We start from the raw sequence: 26031 nt of genomic DNA, 5'->3' as shown, positions 1-26031 counted from the left end.
TGCTGCTCTGAAGCCTCAAGTTTGACATTTTGGCCATCTCGACCTTGCTATTTTGGAGCCAGAAGTGACCATATTTTGATGAGCTGGGGAGAAGCAAGTCGTGGATCTGACTCGATCTGATCGGGAACCCGAGGACACTACCCAACTATAGCAGACTTACTGTACCACAGGCCTGTCAATCAAACAGACATGCCCCCAAATATACCACTTTTTGAGGCCTTATAAATGATGAAATTATTGCCAGAAGAACTGCCAAGACACTGATCAGAAGGAGGGAATTTAGCTAATGAAGCCTGTGCTTTATCCATTTAATACACTTATTTATACATCTATTGTTGATTGCAATTGGGATGTCTTGTTTTATGTTCAATTTCATTGTATTTTTACAATGACTATAAACTGCTTTATGTCCTTGATGACACAACCATGACTTGAATGGGTCTATGGACCCAGGGTTGTTTTGGAGCCAATACCCAGCAGCCTTAAGGCCCTTCTGCAGTGTGCATGTTCAGTCATAGCAGCGTTTCCTCCACCGTTGTCTTTGCTCAGCAAAGTTACAGCTGAGGACCGTTTCTGTGAACTCCACCAGGATTTTCTGTCTTTCCTTCACAAGTGGAAACAAACTGGCAAACAAAATGTCTTGGAATACATGTTGAATGAACAGTGAATGGCAGAAGTCTATTTTCCCGGTGACATTTTTGGATCCTCAAACAAATTAAATATTGAAAGACGGGTGGGAAAAGTCTACTGCCGACTTTGTGCCTTCAAGACAGAGATAATGATTTTAACAACAGACCTAAAACTGACAATGTTTGGATCCACTCACACGAGAGTTCAGCTTTTTTCATATGAATGCCATAAAAACAAGGGGACACTGTTCCATGACCAATAAGACGTTGCAAGAGTGTCTCAGGATTACCATTTCTACACGTGAGCCAGACTATGTTAAAATAGCATATTCGAGGCAGTGTAAATTCTCTCAGACTTAAAACAACAGACATCAAATATGTTTAATAGCTCTATTGTGGTAAATAACCTGATTGAGGCATGTAATACTGTTGTAATGAGAATGCAAAGCCCAAAGACCTGTTTTATAATGATTCAAAGAGATACTACTTCTTGGTGGTGTGAATATTGTTTGCTGTTTTTACCTTTAAAAAAAAATATGGATATGTACCTTAAATAGGCACCTTATGTCTGCTTGGAATTGTTTTGATAGTATCATAATTGGCCCATACTGTTTTACCATGTTCATTTTATATTTTGTTTTCTGAAATTGATACCATAAGTGAAAAAAAAATGTGAATAACTAGTATTGTCCATGTGCAAACATTATAATAAATTAGTTATTTTTTGCTGATAACTGACAAAATATTCTGTACTGCCCTCAAGCTTCCAGAGATTTTCATATTCAGCCCTCTTGCTTTTGAAATTGAATAGCCAAGCAACAAGCACAAGCAATTTAAGTGAATAATCAAACATAAAATAATTTTCCAATCAATTGTATGTCACCTAATAGTTATGATGGAATGTTTACAACCACAACACATAACCAAGATCATAATTTGGATATTAGTGTACATAAAAACACCGAGTTCTCAGATGAGCTGCTCACAGCTGAAAAAGTGAAAGAAAAAAAAATCCAGATCAAGGCCCAATGATAATTATCATAACAAGTAAAGAAAAAAAGTCCTTTGAAAAAATATTTTGTCACAAAGAGTCCTTTGAGACATGTTAAAATCTGAAAATAAAAACTTTTCAGCTTTTCTGAAATATGTCAGCAAAATAAATAAAATGAAAAATTCCCTGTTGATTTCTTGCATTCAATTATTGTAATGTCAACATACCGTGTATACTTTGCAGTAAGTGGGACACATTATGTCTCTAAATCTCATGATATTTCAGGAATTTCATTAGCAGTAGAAATCCTGGTGCAAAAATCAGATAACCCCCTGAACTGATACCCACAACCTCTGCTGTAGGTGACGGTCAGGTTTGATTTGGAGTCACCTTTGACGGTGAACTGCGTTTAACTGAGTTGCTGACACAACACGCATCCTTTAAAATCAGCCACTCAGGCTAAATGTGGCCCCGTTCACTTCCTGTGCCTGAAGGGGGCAGGAGGAGAAGCACAGGACTAAAGAAAAGAAATGAAAATGGAAGGTGGGAGGATTGAGGGAACAAGAGACCGAGCATGAGGACAGAGCCTGTTATGCAGGATGAAGGCTAACCCCGGCAGCAAGATGATAGTACGAGTGTCACCACCTGATTTAGCCCACCGCCAGCGCTTAGCAAGTGTGCTAACTACAGGGGTGTGGTGGTCGAATGCCGAAAAACAACGTGGGCAAAAAGTGTCAGTGGCAATGCTCTCTAGGTTCCATCATATCTATCCTTTTGTGAATGTGCAGAGTCAAACGTACGGCCAGGAAATTGCCACTCATATTGCAGCTGAAATGCACATTGATGCCCTGATTAATTTTTTTTTCCTACTCTGTGGGTGAGATTTTCTGCATCTAAAATATAGGATCCTATTCTAATGTAAATGATGCAGCTCCGAGCATGGACCCACACCATGACGATCCTATTGTTGGACAAAGAAAGCAGAATTCACCTCCTTTATTGGGTGTCCCTGAGCCAACATGACAATTTAATATCCAGCCTGCATGGGAGGCAGGGATGGGGTATATGAGGACACGACCGTTCTAATGACATCTTTATGCATGCCGTTTGAAAAAAGAAAAAATCTCTGTCTGTCTGTCTGTCTCACTCACTCACACACACACACACACACACACACACACAGGAATGTCACACAAAGGAAACGGGTGAGCCTGCAAATCAACAGGAAACACAGTAAAGGCTTTTTGCACCTATGAGAGCAGCCTTCCCCTTTTTATGAACACATTCTGCTTTTTGAAATGAAACATTTAAAAAAAGACATCAGTTCCATCGCAAAAATGAAACACAATGAGAGCATCAGTGATAGCAGCGCCGGTGGATGGTGGATCTTGCCCGTGCTCTAATGAGGAGCTGTAACGCCAAATCCAATTCACAAATCACGTGGGGGGGATTCAATCCTGCTCATCTGTAAACCACAAAAAACATCCAATAAACGTGACCGATTCCTTCAAGCTTCGTAAGTATCCACCCTCCCCCCCACCATCTACTCGGACATGAATAAAGATGACGCCAGGTTTTCTTAAACATTTCAACCGGAGTCTTCTTCCAGTGCAAGTAGATGGAAGTGAACAACAATATCACTGCAAAGCCATGTCCAAAAGGCATGTTTTGAGTGAAACGGTGTGCCGTTTAAAAATCTGTAAGCCGAATGCACCTGACAACTTGAACAAATCGTTTTAAGACCTAAAACAATACAAAGCAGCATTAAACTGGTAGCTTTAAACAAATAAAAAAGGAGCTTGGCTTATTGGGATGCCCTGACAAACAGGGAGGATGAAGAGGTTCTGAAGAAATTGTTTCTTTGGCAGCATGATGTTTAACAGTGGTGTCTACAACAACAACAACAACAACAACTAGATGCTGCATATCTGAAATAAAACCAGGGTCATCACTTCCCTACCACAACAAAACCGTAATCTCACAAAACACTCAACAACCGGTAAAGTACAGGTAATCTAAAAAAATAAAATAAAATAAAAAACTCACGTGATGGTGCTAGGAGTATTAGGTCGTCAAACAGACAGAGGGAGTTAAACTACCAGTGGACATTTACCCATGTTGTTATGTTCTAATGGAAGCAACATGTTTGCCACCAGACCAACAAAAAGGGGAAAACATGTAACATGTAAACCAACACATGGCACCGTCACAGCATCAGACAACAGTTACCGAGGTCCAAGGGGACAATGCTGCCCCGTTAGACTGGTGTTCCTGGACAAGATGGGAATCTCCACGTCCCAAAGAGAAGCCAGCCGGAACAGATTATACCCCCCAAGGTAAATTAACAACTAATGCTTAACACAAAAAAGCAAACATTCAGTGAGCGATGCTACCAACTTTGTATTTACGAAACTGGGGACCGGTCCTCCGGACTCCGGGTGCTCTTTGTTGGCAAAGCAGAATCCCAACGCTATCACCAAAAACCCTGGCCGAAGAGAGGTCAGCTCTCAGATCTCATCCCGAGTTAATAGCAGTCACCCTTTCTGAACCAAGTGTGACTTTAAGCCCACTGTTCATTTCCCCCAGACAATAAACATTCCTCAAACAGTCAAGCAGCAGCAGGCTGGCCGCAGATCCTGCGCCATCTTAGTTAGACACTCTGTTTCTTCGGGCTTCTTGAACAAAGAGCTTTTTCTAACAGTACCCATCGCACCCGAGAGCGTAACTTTGGACAAACACAAGACACGCCTGTACTGCGTTCATTTAATGGCACTTACCGGTATTTTCTTTTATCCTTGTCCCGAACAGTAGGACGAGCAGTAAGCATGGTAGCGCAACCATCGTGGCTATGAACCAGACTGACGCCCGACTGTTAACTTCTCCCTGCAATGAGAAAGGTAGACGCTGATTGGCTTACAGAACAGCAAGTCCCTCCTGGGCAACGGCTGTTCGGGTGAGGAGCGATGCTGATTGGCGGATCTACCAAGCCCCGCCCCGCTGGAGCAACTGTACCACTCCTGTAAACAAACACTTGCCATTCACTATAATGACAAAGTATGAGTTCATCAATGTACATAAATATTACTTTACCGCTGTATTTTACTCTACTACACTATACTAATATATACCACCACTTGATATTTATAAATATTTAGTAGTTTCGGTGTAATTTTTTTTTTACAGCAATCTTAAAAAAATAATTAAAAAATCACCAAACAACCCATCGATTTCATCAAGTGCATTTCGGTCCTCTAGTATATCTCCCACACAGCCTGGGTTTAGATGACATTTAAGAGATTTTGTAAGACAGAAAGAACATGTCACCGTGGCTCTGAGTGAGGGAACACATCATGATGATAACGTTTGGAAATAGAAATAACATTGTTATTGCTCTTCCCTGATAGGATATTCTCAGAGTCATGTTTTGTCCATGTCTCAGTCATGCACACACACACACACACACACACACACACACACACACACACACACACACACACACACACACACACACACACACACACACACACACACACACATAAGCACACTAGGGTGTACATTGTTCTAAAGCCTAAAACCCTTCCTTTGTCTCCCCCACATTTACTCTTCTCCTGAGTGGACACACATACACTTAACCTGCCCCCTTTCCCCCTGCTCTCTCTCTCTCTCTCTCTCTCTCACACACACACACACACACACACACACACACACACACACACACACACACACACACACACACACACACACACACACACACACACACACACACACACACACACACACACACACACACACACACACGTCCCTGGAGACGGTGACAGAGATTGATGATGGCTTATTATTTGATGTCCAATGAAGCCCTGCCCTGCCTGCACACACACACATACATGTTCGATCACTCACACACACAGGCCGGTTTAAGCCCTTTAAAGCATATTTATCCCCAAAAGATGGAGAATAACACTTATACTGCTGCTCAAATGGACGAAGCACCACATACAAAAAATATAAATGCAGCACCTTTTTTTTTTTTTTGGTCCCATTTAAAGCAAAAGATCTGAGGCGTTTTTATGCACACAAAAGGTTTATTTCTCTAAAATTATGATTCCAAATTTGTTAAAATGAGTGTCAGTTAGCACTTCACCTCCCTTTGTGGTGGAGCATATTCAGATGCTAAGGATAATTATTGCAAAGGTGCAATTAGATGAATGGGTCACAATAAAAGGCCACTTCAAAATCTGCAATTTTATTATGCAACTTAATGCTAGCGGTTGCCTTTGAATTGATTCTTCTTCTTACTGTCACCAGCATCATTGGTATCAAATTTGGCAGTATATCCAACTGGCCTCACAACTGCAGACCACATGTAACCACACCAGCCCAGGACTCCTGCATTCGGTAGCTTCAGCCGCAAGATCATCGTAGACCAGCCACCAGGACAGCTAATGCAACAGTTAGCTTGCAAATTTTAAGAATTTCTGCACAAACTGTCAGAAATGGTCTCGGAAGCTTTTCTGAGTGCTCACTGTCCTCACCTGACAGTACATCATCGTAACCAACTTGAGTGGACAAAATGCTCCCTTTCGATGTCATCTGGCCCTTTGGAGAATTTTCTCTTTATGGATGAATCTCGGTTTACACTGTACTGAGCAGATGGCTCGTATGGTGTCATGTGGGCGAACAGTTTGGTGATGTAAACATGGTAAACAGAGTGGCCCATGGTGGCGGTGGGATTATGGTGTGGCCTTGCAAGAGCAACTTGCAACTATTGTTTGAGGGGCAATTTGAATGCACAGATGACAATATCGTGACGACCGGGACCTGAAGCCCATTTACGTGGCACTCATCCAGCGCCCTTGCCGCATGTCGCAGCATGATAATGCACAGCTCCATGTCGAAAAAAAACACGCAGATTTCTTGGAGGGAGGTGTGTTGCAATGCATGAGACAAATGGTGGTCACATCAGATACTGACTAATTCGCCCTACCCCACCCGACACAACAAATAATTTGGCTTCATTTTTTTTCAGGATAAAACTGAACATTTTAGAGTGCCCTTTTACTGTGACCAGTCCAAGGCACATCTTTTTTGTTGAGTGTAAATTGATAAATCAGGAAATGCAGAAGACAAAATATTTAGGGTTTTATTTAAAATCTTAAATCTTATGCTCACTTAAACAATGTTGGTAAATTGCAGGACAAAAGCTTTTTTTTTAACACAAAATTATATGGAAACAATAGTGGGTGGTGTAAGGGTCCGTGACAATATTGTTATGAACACAGAATGTTGTAAAAGATGGAAAGTTCAGAAGTAAAACAGGTTTTTTCAGGACAAAATCAGTGATTGTGGATTCAGTGGGGGTTGTAAATACACCTTTAGTCATTACAATGTCACCAATCTGTGTCTCTGCCTGCAGTGGGAAGATCAAAGGTGTCATCCTTGGGAGAGATAGGAGAGAGCACAGAAGACTGAAGCTGTTTCATTTAAAAATGTCCTCACTCACATTGCCTTTGGCATTTCCACTCTGGGAAATTCTGCTGGCGCTGACAATTTGTGGTAATTTCTGCAGCCCAACTTTACAGAAGCTAAGTACAAATATAATGATACGATCACCACATACAAAGTTAACTTTACTTATGCTTAGATATATGAATGTGGTTTGTACACAAAATATGCTTCTTATGTAAAAAAATAACAACATTGAATAAAAGTGCAAACATTTGCAATTCTCTGAACAGAATTGTAGCCAAGATTTTTGTATACGAGACCCTACAGAACCATCCATTATCTATACCCACTTTATCCTGAACAGGGTCAAGGGGGGGCTGGAGCCTATCCCAGCTCACTTTGGGCAAAGGCAGGGTACACCCTGGACAGGTCGCCAATCCATCACAGGGCCAACACATAGAGACAGACGGAAACAAAGACCATTCACACCTAAGGGCAATTTGTACAACCACCAATTAACCTGAGGTGCATGTTTTTGGATGGTGGGAGGAAGCTGGAGTACCTGGAGAGAACCCACACAGGCAAAAGGAGAACATGCAAACTCCACACAGAAAGGCCCAGGCCCGGATTCAAAATCACAACCTTTTTGCTGTGAGGCGACAATGCTAACCACTGCACCACCTAAAAATTGGCATTTGTGCTCCGTTTGAGACAAGCTCACAATTCCCCGACCGGGAATCGACCCCGGGCTGCGGTGGTGAAAGCACTGAATCCTAGCCACTACACAATCAGGGATCACCCTGCAGAAAAAGAACCAAAATTAATTATTTATATATTTAATAATTATTCCTATTAACTGTTCAATTCTGTTTCCAATTTTTGTTCTTGCAGCAAGGAACAATTTTTTTTTTATAGAGAAATGCTGCAGCCCTTTTTTTAAGTAGTCACATTTAAATAGTTTATTTCTAAATAGCAGAATTAGCTTTAAAATACTACACGTTACTAAAACCAGCAAATTCTATCTGTGAAAGATTGCAAAGGACACTTCTTTAATGTACACAGTGGTTGCTACACCCTGCAAGTCTAAGCTTTTGTAAGAAACTTCCAACTCCTCCTGTCCACATGCTGAAGTGTCCTGAAACCCAAGTTGCTCCGGATGGCGTACCATTGGTGTGTGAATGTATTCCTGATGGCGAGCACCTTGCTCATTAATGTGTGTGAATGGGTGAATGGAAAACAGTGTGTTGACTGCACAGCTTTGTTGCTGTATTAGCATTTCCCAGGATGCCTTAGTTATTTCTTTGTAACTTTTAAGAATAAAGGAATCAAATTAAATCAAAGTGATGGGCAGAAATTATATTTAGTTTTGTTAAAACATGCTGTTTATTAATATTTCAATGAAGACATAATGATAAATAAAATGGGGTTATCATTCAAAACCATAAGTGTACAAGGTAGAAACGTAATTAAACTGGAATTAATACATTGGTTAGTTTGCAACTTGTTATCCAAAGTTTTCATACAGCATTAATTATTACACATTACATATAATCACAATACATATAATTGTTAAATATAAATGTGATTAATGTGTTTTGATCTTGTTGTCAGTATTATCTAAAACCTTTATAGTATTATGAAATTTTAACTTGTGAATGTCAAACAATACACACTTTTAAGTGTTGACTTAACACTGAAAAGAGTTCACATTCAAACAACTCAAGGTTAAAGTCAAATTTACTCTTCATGGGAGTTGAGTTTTAACTCCCAAAGAATTCAGGATCAACTCCTGAAAAGTGTGAAAAATCAAAAGAGTTTCTTTCACTGCTTGACAGTGTATTCGATGGTCTCACATGTACAAGCAAAAAGAGTTGATCTGAACTCAGAAAGAGTTTATTCCAAAGATATGAATTTGCTGTGTATGAAGCAGAGGTACCCAGACTTGGATTGTGTATGCTTGGCTAAAAGGGCAACTTACAGTGTCCTTAACTACAGGAATGGAATGATCTTGCACATGGGTCACTGGCAGGGATGCCTGAATTGATTGAAATAGTTCAGATGGTTGTTGTCAAGGATAAGCTTCTTTTCAGAAAGCTGAGTACCTGATACAGGAACATTGCAGAGCCTATGAACTGAGAACGTGTCCTACAAAGGAGGTGATACTTCTTGACCATGAGGAGCTGACAGATCCATGCCCACTGGCTGACTATAGTTGAGGGAATGCGACTGATTAACCTCAAAAGATACATACATGTATAAGGTCAGTCTTGAAGTACAGAACATAATTTATAGAATTCCTGCAGGTTATTTCAAAAGGTTAGTGAACATAAGTGACTCTTTCTCATCCAAAAATGAAAGAGCTAAGACTTAAACTGATGTCAGTTCTAAGCATAGAGCGGCTTCATTATGGATGAATTTGGAGTGATAAAAGTTGACACAGAGCACTGCTGGGACCATCGAGTACATGGGGATATTTCTTAGTTTAAAAGCTGAACACTGTATAAAACAGAGGCCCTTTTTTTTTTTTTTTTTACAACAGCCATTGTTTCTTGTCATAGATAAATAATCAGAAGTGTAACCATATGCAATAATGAATATTCTGCATCCATGGTTACACCTTTTTATTACAGATCTGCATCCAGTCAAAATGGTTTCAGATAAAAAGGGTCTCAGACAGTCTGGAGAAGCTTCAGACTTTATACATGATGACATCACAAGCTGGAGTCACATTTTTGTGGTTTCTCGATTGTGTCCCAAGAATGATACCACAGCAACAAAAATGAATATCCTGTGCTGGTAAAGTTCAGCAGCAATGAAGACATGTCAGTTCTTCTTCCAGATTGCATCTTATTCTTAATTTCAAAACAACATAAACATCACTTGTTGCAGCATCTCTCTTACAGTCTCCTATTGTCTCTGAAATGTACAAATGTCAAAAAGTCTGGTTATCTTACCATTCTTGACAGAAATGCATTCATCGCAACTAGCACAATACATATTCAGTGTACTTCTCAGTCTTCCACTATAAGCAACATAAAGTACACTTAATCACCTGTACAGAGTGATTTAGGGCAACGATAAAGATACAGTGCAATTTACAGCAATTCTCAACTGTATTTATAACAAGCTATATTAAACTGTCTCAAAATATATTTGACCTTGACACTTCTAATGGATCTGCATATCACACATAGAAATACAAAACAAGTTCACATTTAAACAGCAGCATGTGCAGATTTAAATTGTATAAACTGTCATTAACCATTAACTAATGTGAAATTCTCTCTTTATCCCTGTTCTGAAACTCAAGGCACTGAAACATATGAACACGTTAGGTAACTAACAGCAGTGTGAGAGCCCAAATAATGACTGTGTGAAAGTAGATCACGTGAGTGGCATCCCTGCAAGACAACATTCAGGTACAAACAACCCGCGGTACCGCGGCATGGCAGCTAGCTTACCTGCTCAAACTAAAACTCGCGGCTCGAGATCGTCGCGGATTTCTAAACTACATATTTGCACTTTGATAGTGATGTTAGGAGGTGTTAACTAGTGATGTTAGGAGGTGTTAACTAGTGATGTTAGGAGCTGTTAACTAGTGATGTTAGGAGCTGTAAACTAGTGATGTTAGGAGGTGTTAACTAGTGATGTTAGGAGCTGTTAACTAGTGATGTTAGGAGCTGTTAACTAGTGATGTTAGGAGCTGTTAACTAGTGATGTTAGGAGCTGTTAACTAGTGATGTTAGGAGCTGTTAACTAGTGATGTTACGAGGCGTGTCCGCTTCGAAGCGTGTGTGGAGGGGGCGTTGCTTCATTTATTTAGGGGAGGAGCCAAAAATGATGATGTCCGAAGCCTCGCTGCCGGCTGTACCACGTGACTGCTTCGGGAAGTGGTTCAGGTGTTGCCGGGAGGTTTGACAGCAATATAAACCTCTCAGGCTCCGTTCAAAATGTGGGTTGTTGGTGGAGAGTTGAGGTCAGTTGAGAGTTTGGAGAGAGAGATAGTTTGGAGAGAGAGAGAGAGAGATTAGAGAGAGAGAGAGAGATAGTTTGGAGATTTAGGAGAGTGAGGAGAGAAGGAGGTGATAAGATGGAGCCAGCTAGTAAGAGGAGGATTTCCCCTGTGGGAACACTTTGATTTAATAACTCCTAATAAGGTAAATCTAACTCTATTTCAGACACATTAGGTTTGCTTATCAAGAACTGTATTTTCCACAGTTTCTTATTTGATTCAAAGGTGAGGTGTTTATTGTGCTCCAAGGAGTTGGGGTACAATAACAACACCTCATCCATGCTGAGGCGTTACCGTGCCTTGCATGAGAATAAGGAGGAAACTGGAGCTTCACCCAGCCAAGGTAAGTCATTACAATATTACAAATGCACCATCACAATTTTTCCCTGTTCACTTTTGTTTATTGTGCAAATAAAGACAGGTAACAGACACTGTATTTATTCTCTTTTAACCAGCCACCAGAAAACCAGAGCTGGATGAAGCCCTCATCTCCATGATAGTGAAGGACACACAGCCCTTCAGTATTGTGGATGATGTTGGATTCAGGGCATTTGTGTCCAAACTGGATCCTAATTATGTCCTCCCTACAGGGCAGGTATGTATGGGTGCATGCATGAAACAAATGAGTACTTTATTGTGTCTCACAGTTCAGCACTATATATGTTTTCCTTGAGGCTCTGAAGGCCACGGTGGAGGCCAAGTATGAGTCAGCTAAGGAGAAGGCTAAGGCTAAAGTGGAAAAGGTGGCTGCTGTTAGCCTTACTTCTGACATGTGGACATCCACAAAACCAAAAACTGTTGAGAAACTGTTATTTCTGAATAAAAATGAATAAAATGTCCCCTGTCCTGTACATCATTGTCCAAGTTACACAAGCATATTCAGTCCCCTCTTCCTAGTTCCACAAGCACTTCCACTGTCCTCTGCCTGCTTAAGCCCATGACATTTTCCTAAAGTGACAGAAAAACATGATTACACAACCTGCCATATCATATGATACGACCATTTTGGGAAAATTTACACACACAGAATACATTCAAAAAATACTTTATTATACACATATGTGATAATTTATGTACAGAAATTATTTGGTCATACATTTTTGTAATTCATAGTCATTCCCAACAGCCATAACAGACACAAACATTCAATGCATCACATGTGGTTCAGATACAGCTGCCTGTGATTATACACTTGGCCAGTAGGTGGTTTCGTGTTCACATGAAGCTTCGAGTAATGAACCCTTTCTAGAACCAATGATGCCTCATGAGGCTTCATCTCACCATCACTACACTCTGACGCTCAAAATAACTTCACAAAGTCTTACAAAATTAGCGTGCACATACAGTATTGTTTCTCAAGAGTGAGCATTGTCTGTTTTCACCAGTACTAGCCTGTAGGACACAGGTAAAGTTCAGCAGCAATGAAGACACGACAGTTCTTCTTCCAGATTGCATCTGAGGAGTGAGCGGGAGTCACACCCTAAAGCAACCTGCGCGCAACTGCTCCGGTGTTAATAGTTCCTCCTGAGGCGCTGCAATTCTTTACTGTCCCTCTGTATGTTATATGTTTAGATTACATTCTGTAATTATTACTTAAATCCCTATGGTCATATTCTACATCTTAAATCATTCAAAATAAACAATGAAAAATTAAATCATAAATGTGGTCACATGAGCAACTGTCTTATAGTTTACATTCATGAAATTAAAAAATTTAAAAAAATAGCCTCAACTGTCAATTCATGTTCGAGAAATCATTTTTTGTAGGAAATAATAGACTGTACTGGTGATTCAGGTTTTGTGTTTCTAGGTTTAAGTATTGCACAATCTAAATAAAACACTTCACACACAATACAGCAGTCAAAATCTTTCTGTATGTTTGCTCTTCTCATTTTTCAGATCAATGCTGAGTTCCTGTGAATTACAGCAGTTCCCCTGGAGACAAAGTTCTTTGGGCAGTCGGATAAGAACTCCACCAACCTGCTGGAGATCACCAGTAGTAACGGAGGAGTTGTTAAAGAGAAGATTACCAGGACCTTGCAGGTTTTGGATGAGGTACCTATGAATGTGTATGTGTGGGATCCATAGATGAATAGTCTTTTTGTGTTTGTTTGTGTGTGTACTTTGAACCAACGGCAACTCTCTTTGCTCCGACTGTGGACGTCAACATCAGAAGAGAATGTATCCTCAAATCTCTGATGATCGACTCGGGCGAATCTGTTCAGCACCTACCCAATGAATACCAGGTAAGGGTATCTCACTCACTCACTTACATAGCTAAAAGTCTAAGACCCTTGTCACATGTAATACAAATTTGTTTGATTTGCACCAATTAAAATTTTGACAGTTAGAGAGTATAATAAATAGGATCAAAACATGTCATCTGGAGATGAGCATTTGGTATCTGGAAATTTTGTGCAGATGGAAAGTAATTGTTTCATATTGTGTATTGTGCAACTCTACTATGTGGTCTTCTAGTTGTCCTCATGTATTGCTTTTTTTTTTCTTCTTTTTTTTGCAGGATATTCCACAAAATGAGGCTGAAGAACTGGAGCAGGCAACCAAGGCCATCTTAATCTCTGGGAATGAGGATCCTTTCACTCCATCAAAACATCAAGATAGTCATCGAAGGAACAAAGGTCCTGCATAAATTGCCCTCGCTTGCAACAGCGTTTGCAATGTTGTTCGGGCTCATACTTAAAATATCCCTAAAAACTGCAGTTCACCTTTGAATTTGTGCAAAAAGTCCTGATGGAGTTTGAGGCAAAAAAGATGACTGCAAAAATTAAGACTGAGCACCCAGCTGTACAGCCCAGAGTAGGCTTAGTTCAATTGCACTGACTCCCTTGAGTTTATTTTCCCAATGTTACCTACATTTTTTTGTGTTCTACAACTACAATTTTGGACTCTTGTTATGGTGTTTAGGGGTTTTAATTAAATGACTGCATTTTAATGGCAGTATTTACAAACATTTCTGTCTAGTTTTAGAGATGACCAGCATCAGAGACAGAAGTAGGCAAAGTGTGCTGAAAAACTGGAGAAGGATTACCAACATTGGATGACTGTGGTTTACATTATCTCTGTAAAGGAAAGAGTTTGGTTTCCCAATTTAGAATATTCAGATACATACCAACATTATTTGCTCAACAAAATACTAATTAAAGCATTATTATTATCATTATTTATATTTCATTATTATTATGACTAGCCTGACATTTTTTCTCACTATAACTCAACAAGAACAATAAATACAGCAAATTTTATTTAAAAAAAAAAAGAAAAACTTTCTTAAAAGTTATGTTATTCTTATGATAAAATTTTTTGCTCTGAAACTCAATTCTGGGGCTGTTCTGTTAATAGTTATTATAGCTAATTTAGCAATTTCTGATCAAACGATATTAATTTCAGGCTTAAATGAACAACTTCTGGTTGCTTCCCACACACTTTTGGTCTAAGCATCGCCCACTTTCAGATTAAGCCCGGCCCCTTCCGGATACAGATCATTTTGTTGCTTTAACGGATACAGATAATGCTGTACTTGCCTTACCCTATTGTTTAGTTTAAGTAGTTTTTGTTTCACCTTCCGCCTGCATCTCCTGTTTTTGTCACGTTATTGTGACATTGCACAACACTGTCAGATAAATTATTTCCCTACCAGTGTGTGTTCTCCTCAGGGTGAAAAAGACTCATGAAACAGACCTCATCTTTTAAAGACAACTAAATTCAAACCAATGCCTATACCACAAAATGTAGAACTTTAAATTGAATAACCTTCAAACAGCAAAACTGTCAGAGACGTTCACTTATAAATGAGCAGCTATGCTGGTGTTGGCAATTTTTGTCTCCTGACATGACAAACAGATGCATGACGCAGACAGCTGAGAGAAATACAGCTTGCAGATTACTTGTGAACGCTGTAATGTAGTGAAAGCCAAGGCCAGAGCCAAGGCCATCGCTGAGCAATGAGCATCTCCTTTCTCGGGCTGCTGATAAGACTCCTGTTTCCTAAATCCTGTCATTGTATTTAATCAGGTGTAGTTGTTTTTATCTCATCCTGTAAGAAGTAGTGTAACTCTCGGCTTACAGTGGCCCACGTCTTGCAACGAGTCTGGAAGTAACAAAAAAAAGCTTTCCTGAGAGCCTTGATGGATTTATTATACTGAGGATGTGACTGCTTGACAGTACATATGTAATGAACCATGAGTTCAATGATAGGACACATGACACTTTCACCCCAGGCCTGGTGCTTGGTTTTCGGGTTGAGAATTCAGCCTCATTGGACTTAAGACATTAAGAGGAGGTGGAGTGTTGGCGATCTGTACAGGGAGACGCAAGCGAATTAAGGGCCTTGTAGGTAGTCGATAGCATGGCTGTACCGACTGTGCCTCACAGCTTCAGTTTTCTTCGCTGTGAGTAACCGCCTGGGTACTCGGCCGCATTTGTGTTTGCACAGCCACTCTGAAGGGCGGACCAATTAGAGACCAGACCCGTTTGTCCTGCCCCTCTCTTACTGTGATTGGACAGCCAACAGACGAGGGCAACTATCGGTACCCGGAAAAAAAAAAATCGCTGAACGCTCAGCACAGAATAAACACTGCCGTTCTCACAAACTGGAAATGACGTTTCAAACATTTAAATGCCTCACTTGCGAATAAATCCGTCACCTGTGTTTGTTCATATTACCTCAACCCTCTGTTCCGCACAATTTTAAAATTGTATCGCAATTGGCGCCGACTACTGACAATGTACACGTATTGTTGATGATTTTTGTAGCTATTCCTAATGTTGTGATTTAGCCTATATAATATAATATTAGGCTACAGTTTTAACCTCATGTCAAACTCACCTAAAAACAAACATCAGAAATATAAAGTTGTCAGCACTCTACCCTGAAGTCCGAGGAACTTACGACACAGGACACCACTGATCTACAGATAAAACTCCAAAAAGCTTTCATGTCAAAAAACTCACCAGGCCAAACAAAAAAACATAAACTCACCTTTCCAGCTTGGGTTTGACTCGGTCTAATGCTGTGAACCAGCTGACCTTTGACCCTTCCGTCAGCCCCACAGGGTGAAACTGTCCAGACCACTAGTGTCTGCTGCCCTATAGTGGAACATGGTACAACTCAACAATGACAAACTCAGTATTCAAGCTGAAACTATAATGCACATGTAATGTTTTATTCTCTGTTTGTTTCTCATGGAAATTAATCATATTTGTACATATCATTGATGTTTATAAGCCTTGCTGCTGACACTTTACCCCGCCTCCAGCCTGACCATTCATAAAACTGTAAGCCTCAGATTGAAGCGGGCTTTTTCTCTTCTTCTGATCAACCTTAATATTTATCATTAGTCCCTCTCCATTTAAGTTATTCTCACACTTTCCGATCATCTCTATAATTTTATTAACCCTAAATAAACTTTAAGCCAAGTGAAGAACGCATACTTTTAATTGCGATTACTTAAGTTTAATTATTGCCTGCAACTGACAACACCATTGTTTTATTCTTTCTCTCTCTGCTCATAAGAAGTATTTTTGATAATCTAGTAAGGATAAGTCCAGTCATCTCTCAACCTGGACAAAGCTCAGAAGATCCTTTTTGCCAAAGCTGACAGCTGTTGCATCACTGCGCCCTGGTAACCGATCCTATACAAGACCCAAGGTACCAACAGAAGAAGCCTGGATGGGACACCAGCTGCAGGAGTGAACACCCACAGCACGACGCCAAACTCCAGGGCCCTGACATCTGCACAGAGGTCCGCACGAAAGAGGCTTGTCTGGACGACTGGGACCACCCTCCAGTAAAGATGGGACCACCCTCCAGTAAAGATGGGACCACCCTCCAGTAAAGATGGGACCACCCTCCAGTAGGCAGAATCTATCCCAGTACTTTGATCCATTGGGTTGATGTCTGATAGCTGATTTATCTAATTCTAAATGACCTAAATCTTTCATTTATTAAGAACTAGCTCCATTTGTAATAACTTAACCCACCATCACTCCACTATAGCTCAGAAATCCTGTTCATGACATCCATGATTCATACACTACAATATGTATTCATACAGTTTATTCTTGGTGTAAATATTGTTCAATAAATATCCTTATAGACCAAGCACTTTGTTTTTGTGTATTTCCTGGAAGATATTGAAAGAAATCCCTGAATTCAGAAGTCACGGTTCTGACTGTCGAATGATCACTTGTATATATGCCTATACAGCCTATTCAAATCAAATCTGGATTCTTTCTCGAGACAGAAAGTGGTGCCCCAAATATGAATCTAATCTGCTACATAGCCAATGATGGTAAGGGCCTAAAATGTCTGAGCTGGCTCTTGCAGCAATACCCCGACAGTGAATGTAACTTGTTCCTCGGCTTGAGTGCAAGCCAGCGGGCCTCTTGTACACTGAAACTGCTGGCCATCAGATCGATGTTTCAACCTTTCAATGTAAAGCCTTTTTAGCTTTTACTTTCAAATTTAAGAAGTTCACAGGTTGATTTATATCTTACCAACATTGTGGTGATTATACCCATATTTCAGACTACTACTTTTATAGGAGGGGCATGAGGACAAGAACACAAATAGACAGTATACTACATTTTTGCAAAACAGAAATTGTCTGCCTTCAAGAAACCAGATGGGATGAGGATGTGCTTAGTCATGTTAGGGAAAAGTGGAGAGGAGAGGTCTTTGTCTCTCATGGCACTGCCCACTCCTCTGGTGTGGCCATCTTGATCCAAAAGATTTGACTCAATGAATTTGGTGCATAAAGATCAAGGAGGCAGACTATTAGTGATTGACATTGTTGATCACTATAAACTGTCCTTTAGATTAATTCATATTTAAGCTGCCAATAATGATGCAGGCCAAAAGAATTCTTTCGCCACTCTATCTAAGTGGTTGACTGCTAATGTAGTTTTATTCGATTTGAACACTAGCAAAAGTAGATAATAGGTCTACTCATATAGAAACGATATGAGTAGACCTCTATTGTGTGTTATAAAAGGAATCAGGAAATCTTCAAGAATAAATCTTTGCCTTTTGGCCCTATCCCTTATGGGTAAGGTTATAAAATACAACATATTAAGAACATATGTAGTGACCATTTTGCTTTAAGTATAGGGTTTGATGCAATAAATAGTAAGAAAAATGGTGCTATATGGTATTTTAATAATAATGCTAAGAGCATAGTATTTTAATAAAATAAAAAAAAGAATAAATAATTAGATAGTATCAAAGACAAATTGGAGTACATAGATGATATTCATGAGTCATGAGGAAGAGGTAAGGAGGCGATAAGAAGTTGAGCAATAATTATAGTAAACAAAATAGCTGTTTAGTGGGTAAAGAAGAAAGGGAATTAATGGACAATTTTACTTTAGAATTAAATAAGATTAATACGATACCTAATCATGATATAAGCAATTATGTTAGTAGAAGAAAAATTCATAAAATTAGATAACAAAAGGCAGAGGTGCTATGTTGCACAGTAAGGCTAAATGTAAAACTGATTGGGAGAGTTGTACTTCATTTTTCCTTGGCCAGAAAAAAAAAACAAAAAAACAAAAAACTTGGTAAAGGAGGTGAAAGTAGCCATTAACAGTCAGCAAAATAAATTAAAGTCCCGAGTCAGACAGCTTTCTGGCTGATTTTTTTTTTTTTAAACATTTAAGAGTTCTCTGACCCCTATTCTCTTGAGACTCTCCTTGGCTTTGGGAATGTGTTTATTCACTGGATTAAGCTCTTGTACACTAATGCAGCTAATAAGGTCAAATGCACCGGTTTACTTATTGGATCCAAACACATAAAACAGATCTATCAGGCAAGGCAGTCCCTGCTTTATAGTCTGGTGGCTGAACCCCTCGCAGCTTGCATCCAAAACAATCCAGTGATTCACGGCATAAAAGCACTAAATGGCTCAATTCATTCAGTATGCTGATGAAACCAATGCCACGGCACCTGATGCATCGAATATAAACTACATCCTCAGGGAAGTGGAGCTGTACTGTAGAGCACCGGGTGCCAAGATGAACCGTGATAAATCTGTAATTATGGCTTGCGGTGGAGTGGCTGGGCCTCCAGGCTCGTGGGCCTACAGGGGGCGGCCGGAGCGCGTCAGGGTTGTGGGGGCACAAGTCAGTGTGTGTGAAGGTGACCCAAACGCTCTTGCTGTAGAAAGATGAGGGGTCTGACCCTAAAAGGGAAATGAAGTTATTAACATGTGACAAGTATAAATATTTTTGATCTGTTATCATTTTGAAAGGAGACCATTCATATTCATAAATAGGTTGAAATACTGAGAGTGTTTTATTCATTGTTTATTTCATCCATTTTTGTTCAAAGTTAATTAATCTTTGCTTTATCAATCATCTGCTGAGTGGCCTGATCAGCTATCCTGAGATCGATTGCTTTTGTCTTGGCCTGCATACCCGGGAATTCGCTGTGTTTTCCTCGTTCCGGTGGATGCGTTCATTGAGGAAACATCATCACATTACTCTTGTGATTATTTCTCCCCGTTTTCAGGGGTGTAACAAACACATTTAATTGTGTCAAAAATCAACCTTTTCTCATCATTACATGATTTACCAGATTATTTTCTAAGCATACTTAACAATTCTATTTCAACCTTTTTGTTGAACAATAAACGGAATCTAATTGCACATAAAACCATAATTGGACAAATCAAGGAGGGTATTCATACACATAAACAATCTCTCTGAGGTAAAATAATCAAGAAAATATTACAATGTCAAGATAATTACGCATTGAAAGCGTACTACTTACATGCCATCAACTTCATCTGTAATAATAATCTTTAGAATCCATGTCAAATCCTGCCATCACTTTTTTTATGTATATTTGGAACCATTTGAAACTGAACTCATCATCTTTACGCATGTTAATTCGAGAGAGCAATGGTTGAAACCACCTATTTTCTTCAATCCTGAGGTCACCTGTAGCGGCAGTCCCTCTGTAGGGCCCACCCGGAGGCAACCTGGCATACACACCCTCCGGCAGGTGACTGATACCCGTGATCAAATCTGTCCGGAGAAGGTCGACCACATCTTGAGGGCGCAGGGCATTGAAATAGGGCATGGAAATCTAGTGTGCATGTGCAAGCGAATGAATGGAGCACTCCCTCCGTACCTGACCAGAGTTTTCTCCTACAGCTTGCTCAAAACACTCACCCCTTCACAACAGTCAAAACTAAAGTTTGGCCCAATCTGTTATTATAATCCATTTTCAAGGTCCCGTCAGTGGAGGCAGTCTGGTCAGCCACATTTACCAATGGAGATAAAAAAAAACAGCTGAAGGATTGGTGCCACCTTACTGTTTCTTGGGCAAGAGCAAGAATGAACATGGCTGTTCAGAATCTCGTCTGAATATTTCTTCTTTTTTTAGGTATTTTTTTGGGGGGGACTGTTTTGGGATGGTAAGGTGAAGGCTTTGTTTTAGATTTTCTCAGATCAGGTCACCTTTTGTTTGTTCACTCAGTGTGGAGAGATTTCTTTTATAATGGGATTTATCGACTATATGATTGTGTTTGTAGCAATTTTCTTTCTGCGGACCCCACTTTGTGTTTTATGTGGTCAAATATTGATTGGTTTGAATAATTTATTTTGCGAAGAACGTTTTATATTCACATTATGTATTTTTTTTAATAATAAAAGTATGTAAAAAAATAAAAGTTTGAAATTATTATTAACCTGAACACCCTTTTTCTAAATCCGCACCATCGATGTTTCCTCAGACCAACCTCTTATTTGTGCTTTCATCACATCAAGTCTCGATTGCTGCCACAGCACCGGTGCCAGCAGAAAGTCCTCAATATAAATCAGTATATTCTGCTGCGTACTTGGTTTCCTTGTCAAATTCAATTGTAAAATCCAGCTCCACTATCTAGCCTGGTGTAAACTAACTGTTGAAAATAGTCGCAAAACGCGCCATCTCCGGTCAGCTCGGTAGACGAGCAGATGATGGAGGCAGCGACAGCGGTACAGATACCGCCGTGTTGGCATATTTTCAACAATTTTCTGTTATGGTTTTTCTCTGATGTCTGCACACATTCTGGTTTTCATAGGGACAGACAAGGACACGAGGTCCCTTATTCTGTGGCGTTCTGCCAACGCTTCTCTGTTTACAGGGAGCTGAGTGGATGTGACTAAGTGAATGCATATCATATACGTGTTGCTATAGTTACATACAGTCTTTGCCGACTTTATATAAGACTTACTTAAGTGCTTAGTCACCACAGGTAATAAATCAGCGACAACCCTATGCCTTCAGCAGCTGTACCAGACTGATGTCACTGAAATAGGAGAACTATTGTTGAGATTTCACACAGTTTATTGATTATGATGTTTGGTGCACACTTAGTGTACAGTGCTCATTACACAAATTAATAGGATTATTTCATGACCTTTAGTTCATTGGCATCTAAGGCATGTTTTTTTATTTCTATGGGGAATACTGTAATAGCACAGAAAAGTTGTAGGGGACAGAGTAAACAATACTACATAAGGTAAGGTAAGTGCAGAATGAACATGATGTGCAATGCCAAATGAATGAAATTTCAATGTTTTGTCATACCAATTTTTTACTGCCCTTTCCTTGCAAGACCTGAGGAGTCCCAAAATTGGGGTCAGCACAGAGGGGGGCGAAACCTGGAAGTGGTACATGCCAATGGATGAGGTAATTGGGGCCGGACCATTGGTCACGTCACCTGTTCTCATTGCCTCATCCTCCCAGGATGCTGCGTTGGTGGCACACCCCATCCCCCCATTGTGGTGACCTCCCCCCTCAACAACAACCACCCACAACATCACGGGCATCTGCCCCAAAAAAGGCACCGGGTGGATGTAAAGGAAGTGATGAGAGAGCTGCAGGAGAAAGAGGAGAAATTTGAGCAGGAGCTCAGGCAGATGGCAGCTGAGGTACGAGAGAGAGAGAGAGAGAGAGGAGACGAAAGCCAGAGAGGAAAGGAGAGGAGGCATCAGGAGGACATACAGAGAGATGAGAGGAGGCAGAGAGAGGCTGGTGAGAGAGAGGAAAGATGGTATCAACAGATGAACGAGAGGGACCAGAGGAGGGGACAGGCTCTCCTTGAACAATTTGCAAAGAAATTTAAAAAAATGTTTTAGTATTTGCTTTGTTACTCTTGTTACTCACATCATTTTGTCAATCACAAATAATCCACGCACAAAATGTTCAGATAAGCTATAATATTTATTGTTATTATTAAATCAACTTCAATTCAATTTCAATTTCAAAGCACTTCAAACAGTAAAGTCCTTAAAACAGAACTTTACAACATTAGACAGAGGAACTCAACAATTCCCGCGTAAGCTCGGAGGAAAAACTCCTCTTTAAGGGAGAAAAACCTCCAACTCCCTTTTAACAGGAAGTAACCTCTAACAGAACCAGGCTCCGAGGTGGATGGCCATCTGCCTCGACCGGTTGGGGAGAGGGGATAGCAGAGAGTGTACAGGACAGAGATCCAAAACATGAACATGATGGGGCCAGTAATCACAGATCAGAGACATGCAGCTCCATGGGTAGGGATATCTTCAAAAGAAAGCCCAGAAACTACACGAGCGAGGGGAGCTGTATCGAGAGGCAACAGACAATACCCAAAAACTATGCGGGAGAGAAATTGTGATAAGATGTAATGGTGGCATATGAGTGCAAAGAGAGTGAAAAATCACAAGGTCCCCCTGCAGCCTCGATCTAAAACAGCATAACTAAGGGATGGTTCAGGTTCTTTCAGATAATCATGGTCTTGTGCATAACACAGCATTGCCGACCTTGTCCTCTCTTCAGCCCCGCAGATGGCAGCTGGAGCTGCTGCTTCAGGTTGATCCCCTGCTGCTCCCTCCTCATTGACGTCTTGAGGCTCCTACAGTTCCCCATCAGTGACACCACCTCTTCCTCATCCTCCTCCTCCTCCTCCTCCTGCTGTGCCCTGCAGCAGCGCATTGAAAAATAACTTCAGCAGCCATGTTGATGGAGCGTACATCTGTGTACGAGATTACACTCATGTATTTGAAAAAAAAAAAAAAAAAAGATAAAATCACGTCACATGCCTCCTTTACCCCCCGGCCCCCATCCTCCAAGTTTACCCTCAGTCATCACAAAATGGTTAAATAAAAAAATCTTTGGAAAAATAGAAGTGACTCCAGCCATGTAGAGTTGTGTGCAGTACTGTGCAGCAAGCGATGACCTGCGGGACGGATAAAACATTCACCTCCAGCATCTTCAGAAGGATGGACCGCCACCTGGTCTTCAGGATGCCAAAGGCTCTCTCCACAATGCTTCTTGCTTTGGACAAGTTACTGTTAAAGCTTCGACAGAGTTGGTTCTGGAGAGGTTCGTGGAATGGAATGATGAGGGTGATGGGCTGCTCGAGGCAGGGGTAACCACCATCTCCAATGATACAAAAGCCAGGTGTGGGGGGAGGGGTACAGCTGCTGGTAGTAGAGGGGGGCTGTTCTTTAACACCCGACCATCGTGCACCGACCCAAGGAAACCCACAAACACCTCGATGAACTTTGCTGTGTGGTCACATGCAGCCGGAAACTGAATAGAATAGAACAGCTTTCTATTCAGGTAACAGGCTGCGTCCTCAGCGGGTGGCTTTAACATCAATGCTGCCCACAACCCTGTTGAAGGCTGCCGATTAGGCAAGGTGTGCAAACCCTAAACTGACTCCTTAGATGGAAGGCGGACCGGGGGAGTAGAAAGCTATTTTGGCTATTTTGTGAATGGCACGGTGGACAGTGGTTCTAGGTATTTGAAATGCCCTGGATGCTCCCTGGTAAGATGTACCACTGACCAACCAAAAAAGAAAAACCAGGGCCTCAATGATGGGACCCCGACCGTGGTCCAACTGAGTGCCAAAGAGTGCCATCAGAGCGTTGAAAGATGTCTTGGACAAGCGGAAGTCTGGTCTCAGGTCACTTTCCCCATCAAAAATATTCCTTTGGCAGTAGTGCCTGGGGTTTGGAGACTGGATAAAGGAAAATACAAGACATTTAAAACTCTACAAATAAACTTCTCTTAAATTGATTTTACTGTTAGAGTGTGTTTTATTCTGCATTGCACTTTTCAGAGATGGTGCATGTTCGCATCAGCTCTGGTCCGGGCAATGTCTTAGAGCCGTAGACACTGCAGGCAGGCAGGCAGGCTGAACGCAGCAGGGGCGTGGCTCCACTGGGGGAATCCCGAGGTCCTCCACAGCTAGCTGCAGCAGACTGGGTCGCACTGACTGTTCGCACTGGCGGGTAGCAGAACGGGAAGAGGAACAGGAACAGGTACAGGTACAGAAACAGGAAGAGGTACAGGAACAAGAACAGGTGCAGGACCATGGATGGACGGACGGTTGGTCGGTCCATCAGAGACTAATTTCATCAGTCTCTGACACATGAAATTAAATCAGTCATTTTTCAATGGAAACATGTGCAGGGTAATGGGGTTATGGCGGGACACCTGCTGGAGAAAAACATTTTCTGTTTTGAACTATAGAAATTGGGAATACAATAATACAAGTTGTCATGTCACATCCAGAGATTCTGCAGTGCAGGCCAAAATCGGATCATCAAGCATTGTTGTAAGTCTGGCATGCATCCTTGCATCCTTGAGCAGATTTTGACTTCACACGCGCTTTTTGAAAAAATTTAAAATGTGAGTGTAGGTTTGGTGTCTTTTGTGATAAATGACACATCAGAAGATGTTACAGTGTTTTGTTTCAGCCCGCAGGTCAGTCTGCAAATACATATTACTAACTGATAGAGATGTTGTTCGTTGTCACATCAGAAACATTAAAGATGTGTCTGATTAAAGATTCAAATCCCATCGGGGTTAGTGGCAAGGCCACACATTATGCGTATTTGGAGTCTAGGCATGACAGCTGAGCTGAGCTCATGTCACTGAAATTACAGGTATCTCTCTACAGATTGTAATTAAAAACACAGCAAAAACTTGGACGGGTGGCAGAGTAGTGCAGCAGTTAGCAGTGTTGCAGAAGAATGAAAAGATTATGGGGTTTGAATCGTATGTTCTCACCGTGCATGCATGGGCGTTCTCCGCCCATCCAAATGCATGTTACATTTATTGGTGATACTAAATTACCAGTAGGTGTGAATGTCAGCGTGAATGGTTTCCATCTGTCTTTATGTGTTGGCCCTGAGATGGACGGGTGACCTTTCTAGGTTGTACCCTGCCATCACCCAAAGTCAGCAGGGATCGGATACAGCTGCCCTCTGGCCCTTTTCAGGATAAAACAGGTATCGATAATGGATGGTTTGTGATGTTGCTTTTATTTATTCAATGATATATGCATCATGTTGACTTTCTAATAATTCTTTTCTTTAAATTCATGGCACTTTTACAGAGTGAAACATGCAGAGGAACAGTCATCAGCCATACAAAGCAGAGGCTATTTCTTACATGATATGATCACAAACTCAGCATTAGAGACAAACGTCTTGGGTGATATTCTAGAAGCAATCTCAGCTGACTGGACTGACTCTTCCAGCCTGCCTGAGGTTGTATATGTTCAGGACATCTGACTGGTTCACTTCATAACACTGCATTAACATCATATAGAAAGACAAGAGAAATGCTAAAAATAATACTGTTCCCCTCACCTTTCAGAGGGCTGCTATGTTTGCTGTAAAACATGAACAAAAAAGTGAAAGGTTTAACATTTTGGTAAATTAGCTTTCGTCTGAGAGTGAGATGAGAAGATGATCTACTATCTATCCCTGGAGTGGCCATACAGAAAGACCAAACATATCAAAGCCACATTTTTTTCACATTGAGCCTCTAAAATGCATTGGTGTATATATAGAGAGAGCCAGTGTGCCAGGGTACTTACCCTCAGATAGGAAGTGTGTCCCTGGCACACCCTGATTTTTTAAATCATTCAAATGTGGAAATGAATTCATCA

General features: G+C 40.8%; 1 protein-coding gene across 1 annotated transcript in view; it reads right to left on the bottom strand.

Moving 5' to 3' along the window:
* tgfbr1b (transforming growth factor, beta receptor 1 b) overlaps nt 1-10584 on the bottom strand; it is a 58646-nt gene extending 48062 nt beyond the window's left edge. The window contains exons 1-2 of the mRNA XM_069698092.1: nt 10527-10584; nt 4398-4503 (exon numbers count right to left, since the gene is read on the bottom strand). Coding sequence (XP_069554193.1) covers nt 4398-4461 — 64 coding nt within the window. The 5' untranslated portion in view covers nt 4462-4503; nt 10527-10584. The remainder of the gene's footprint in view (nt 1-4397; nt 4504-10526) is intronic.
* Between the last annotated feature and the right edge of the window lie 15447 nt (nt 10585-26031).

The sequence above is a fragment of the Brachyistius frenatus genome, unplaced genomic scaffold, assembly GCF_029030835.1.
Source record: "Brachyistius frenatus isolate BFR_SWC_R1_liver_20210118 unplaced genomic scaffold, ASM2903083v1 Contig_25, whole genome shotgun sequence".
Taxonomy (NCBI): domain Eukaryota; kingdom Metazoa; phylum Chordata; class Actinopteri; family Embiotocidae; genus Brachyistius; species Brachyistius frenatus.
Note: the sequence above shows the minus strand (reverse complement) of the source record. Positions and strands in the feature narration are given on the sequence as shown.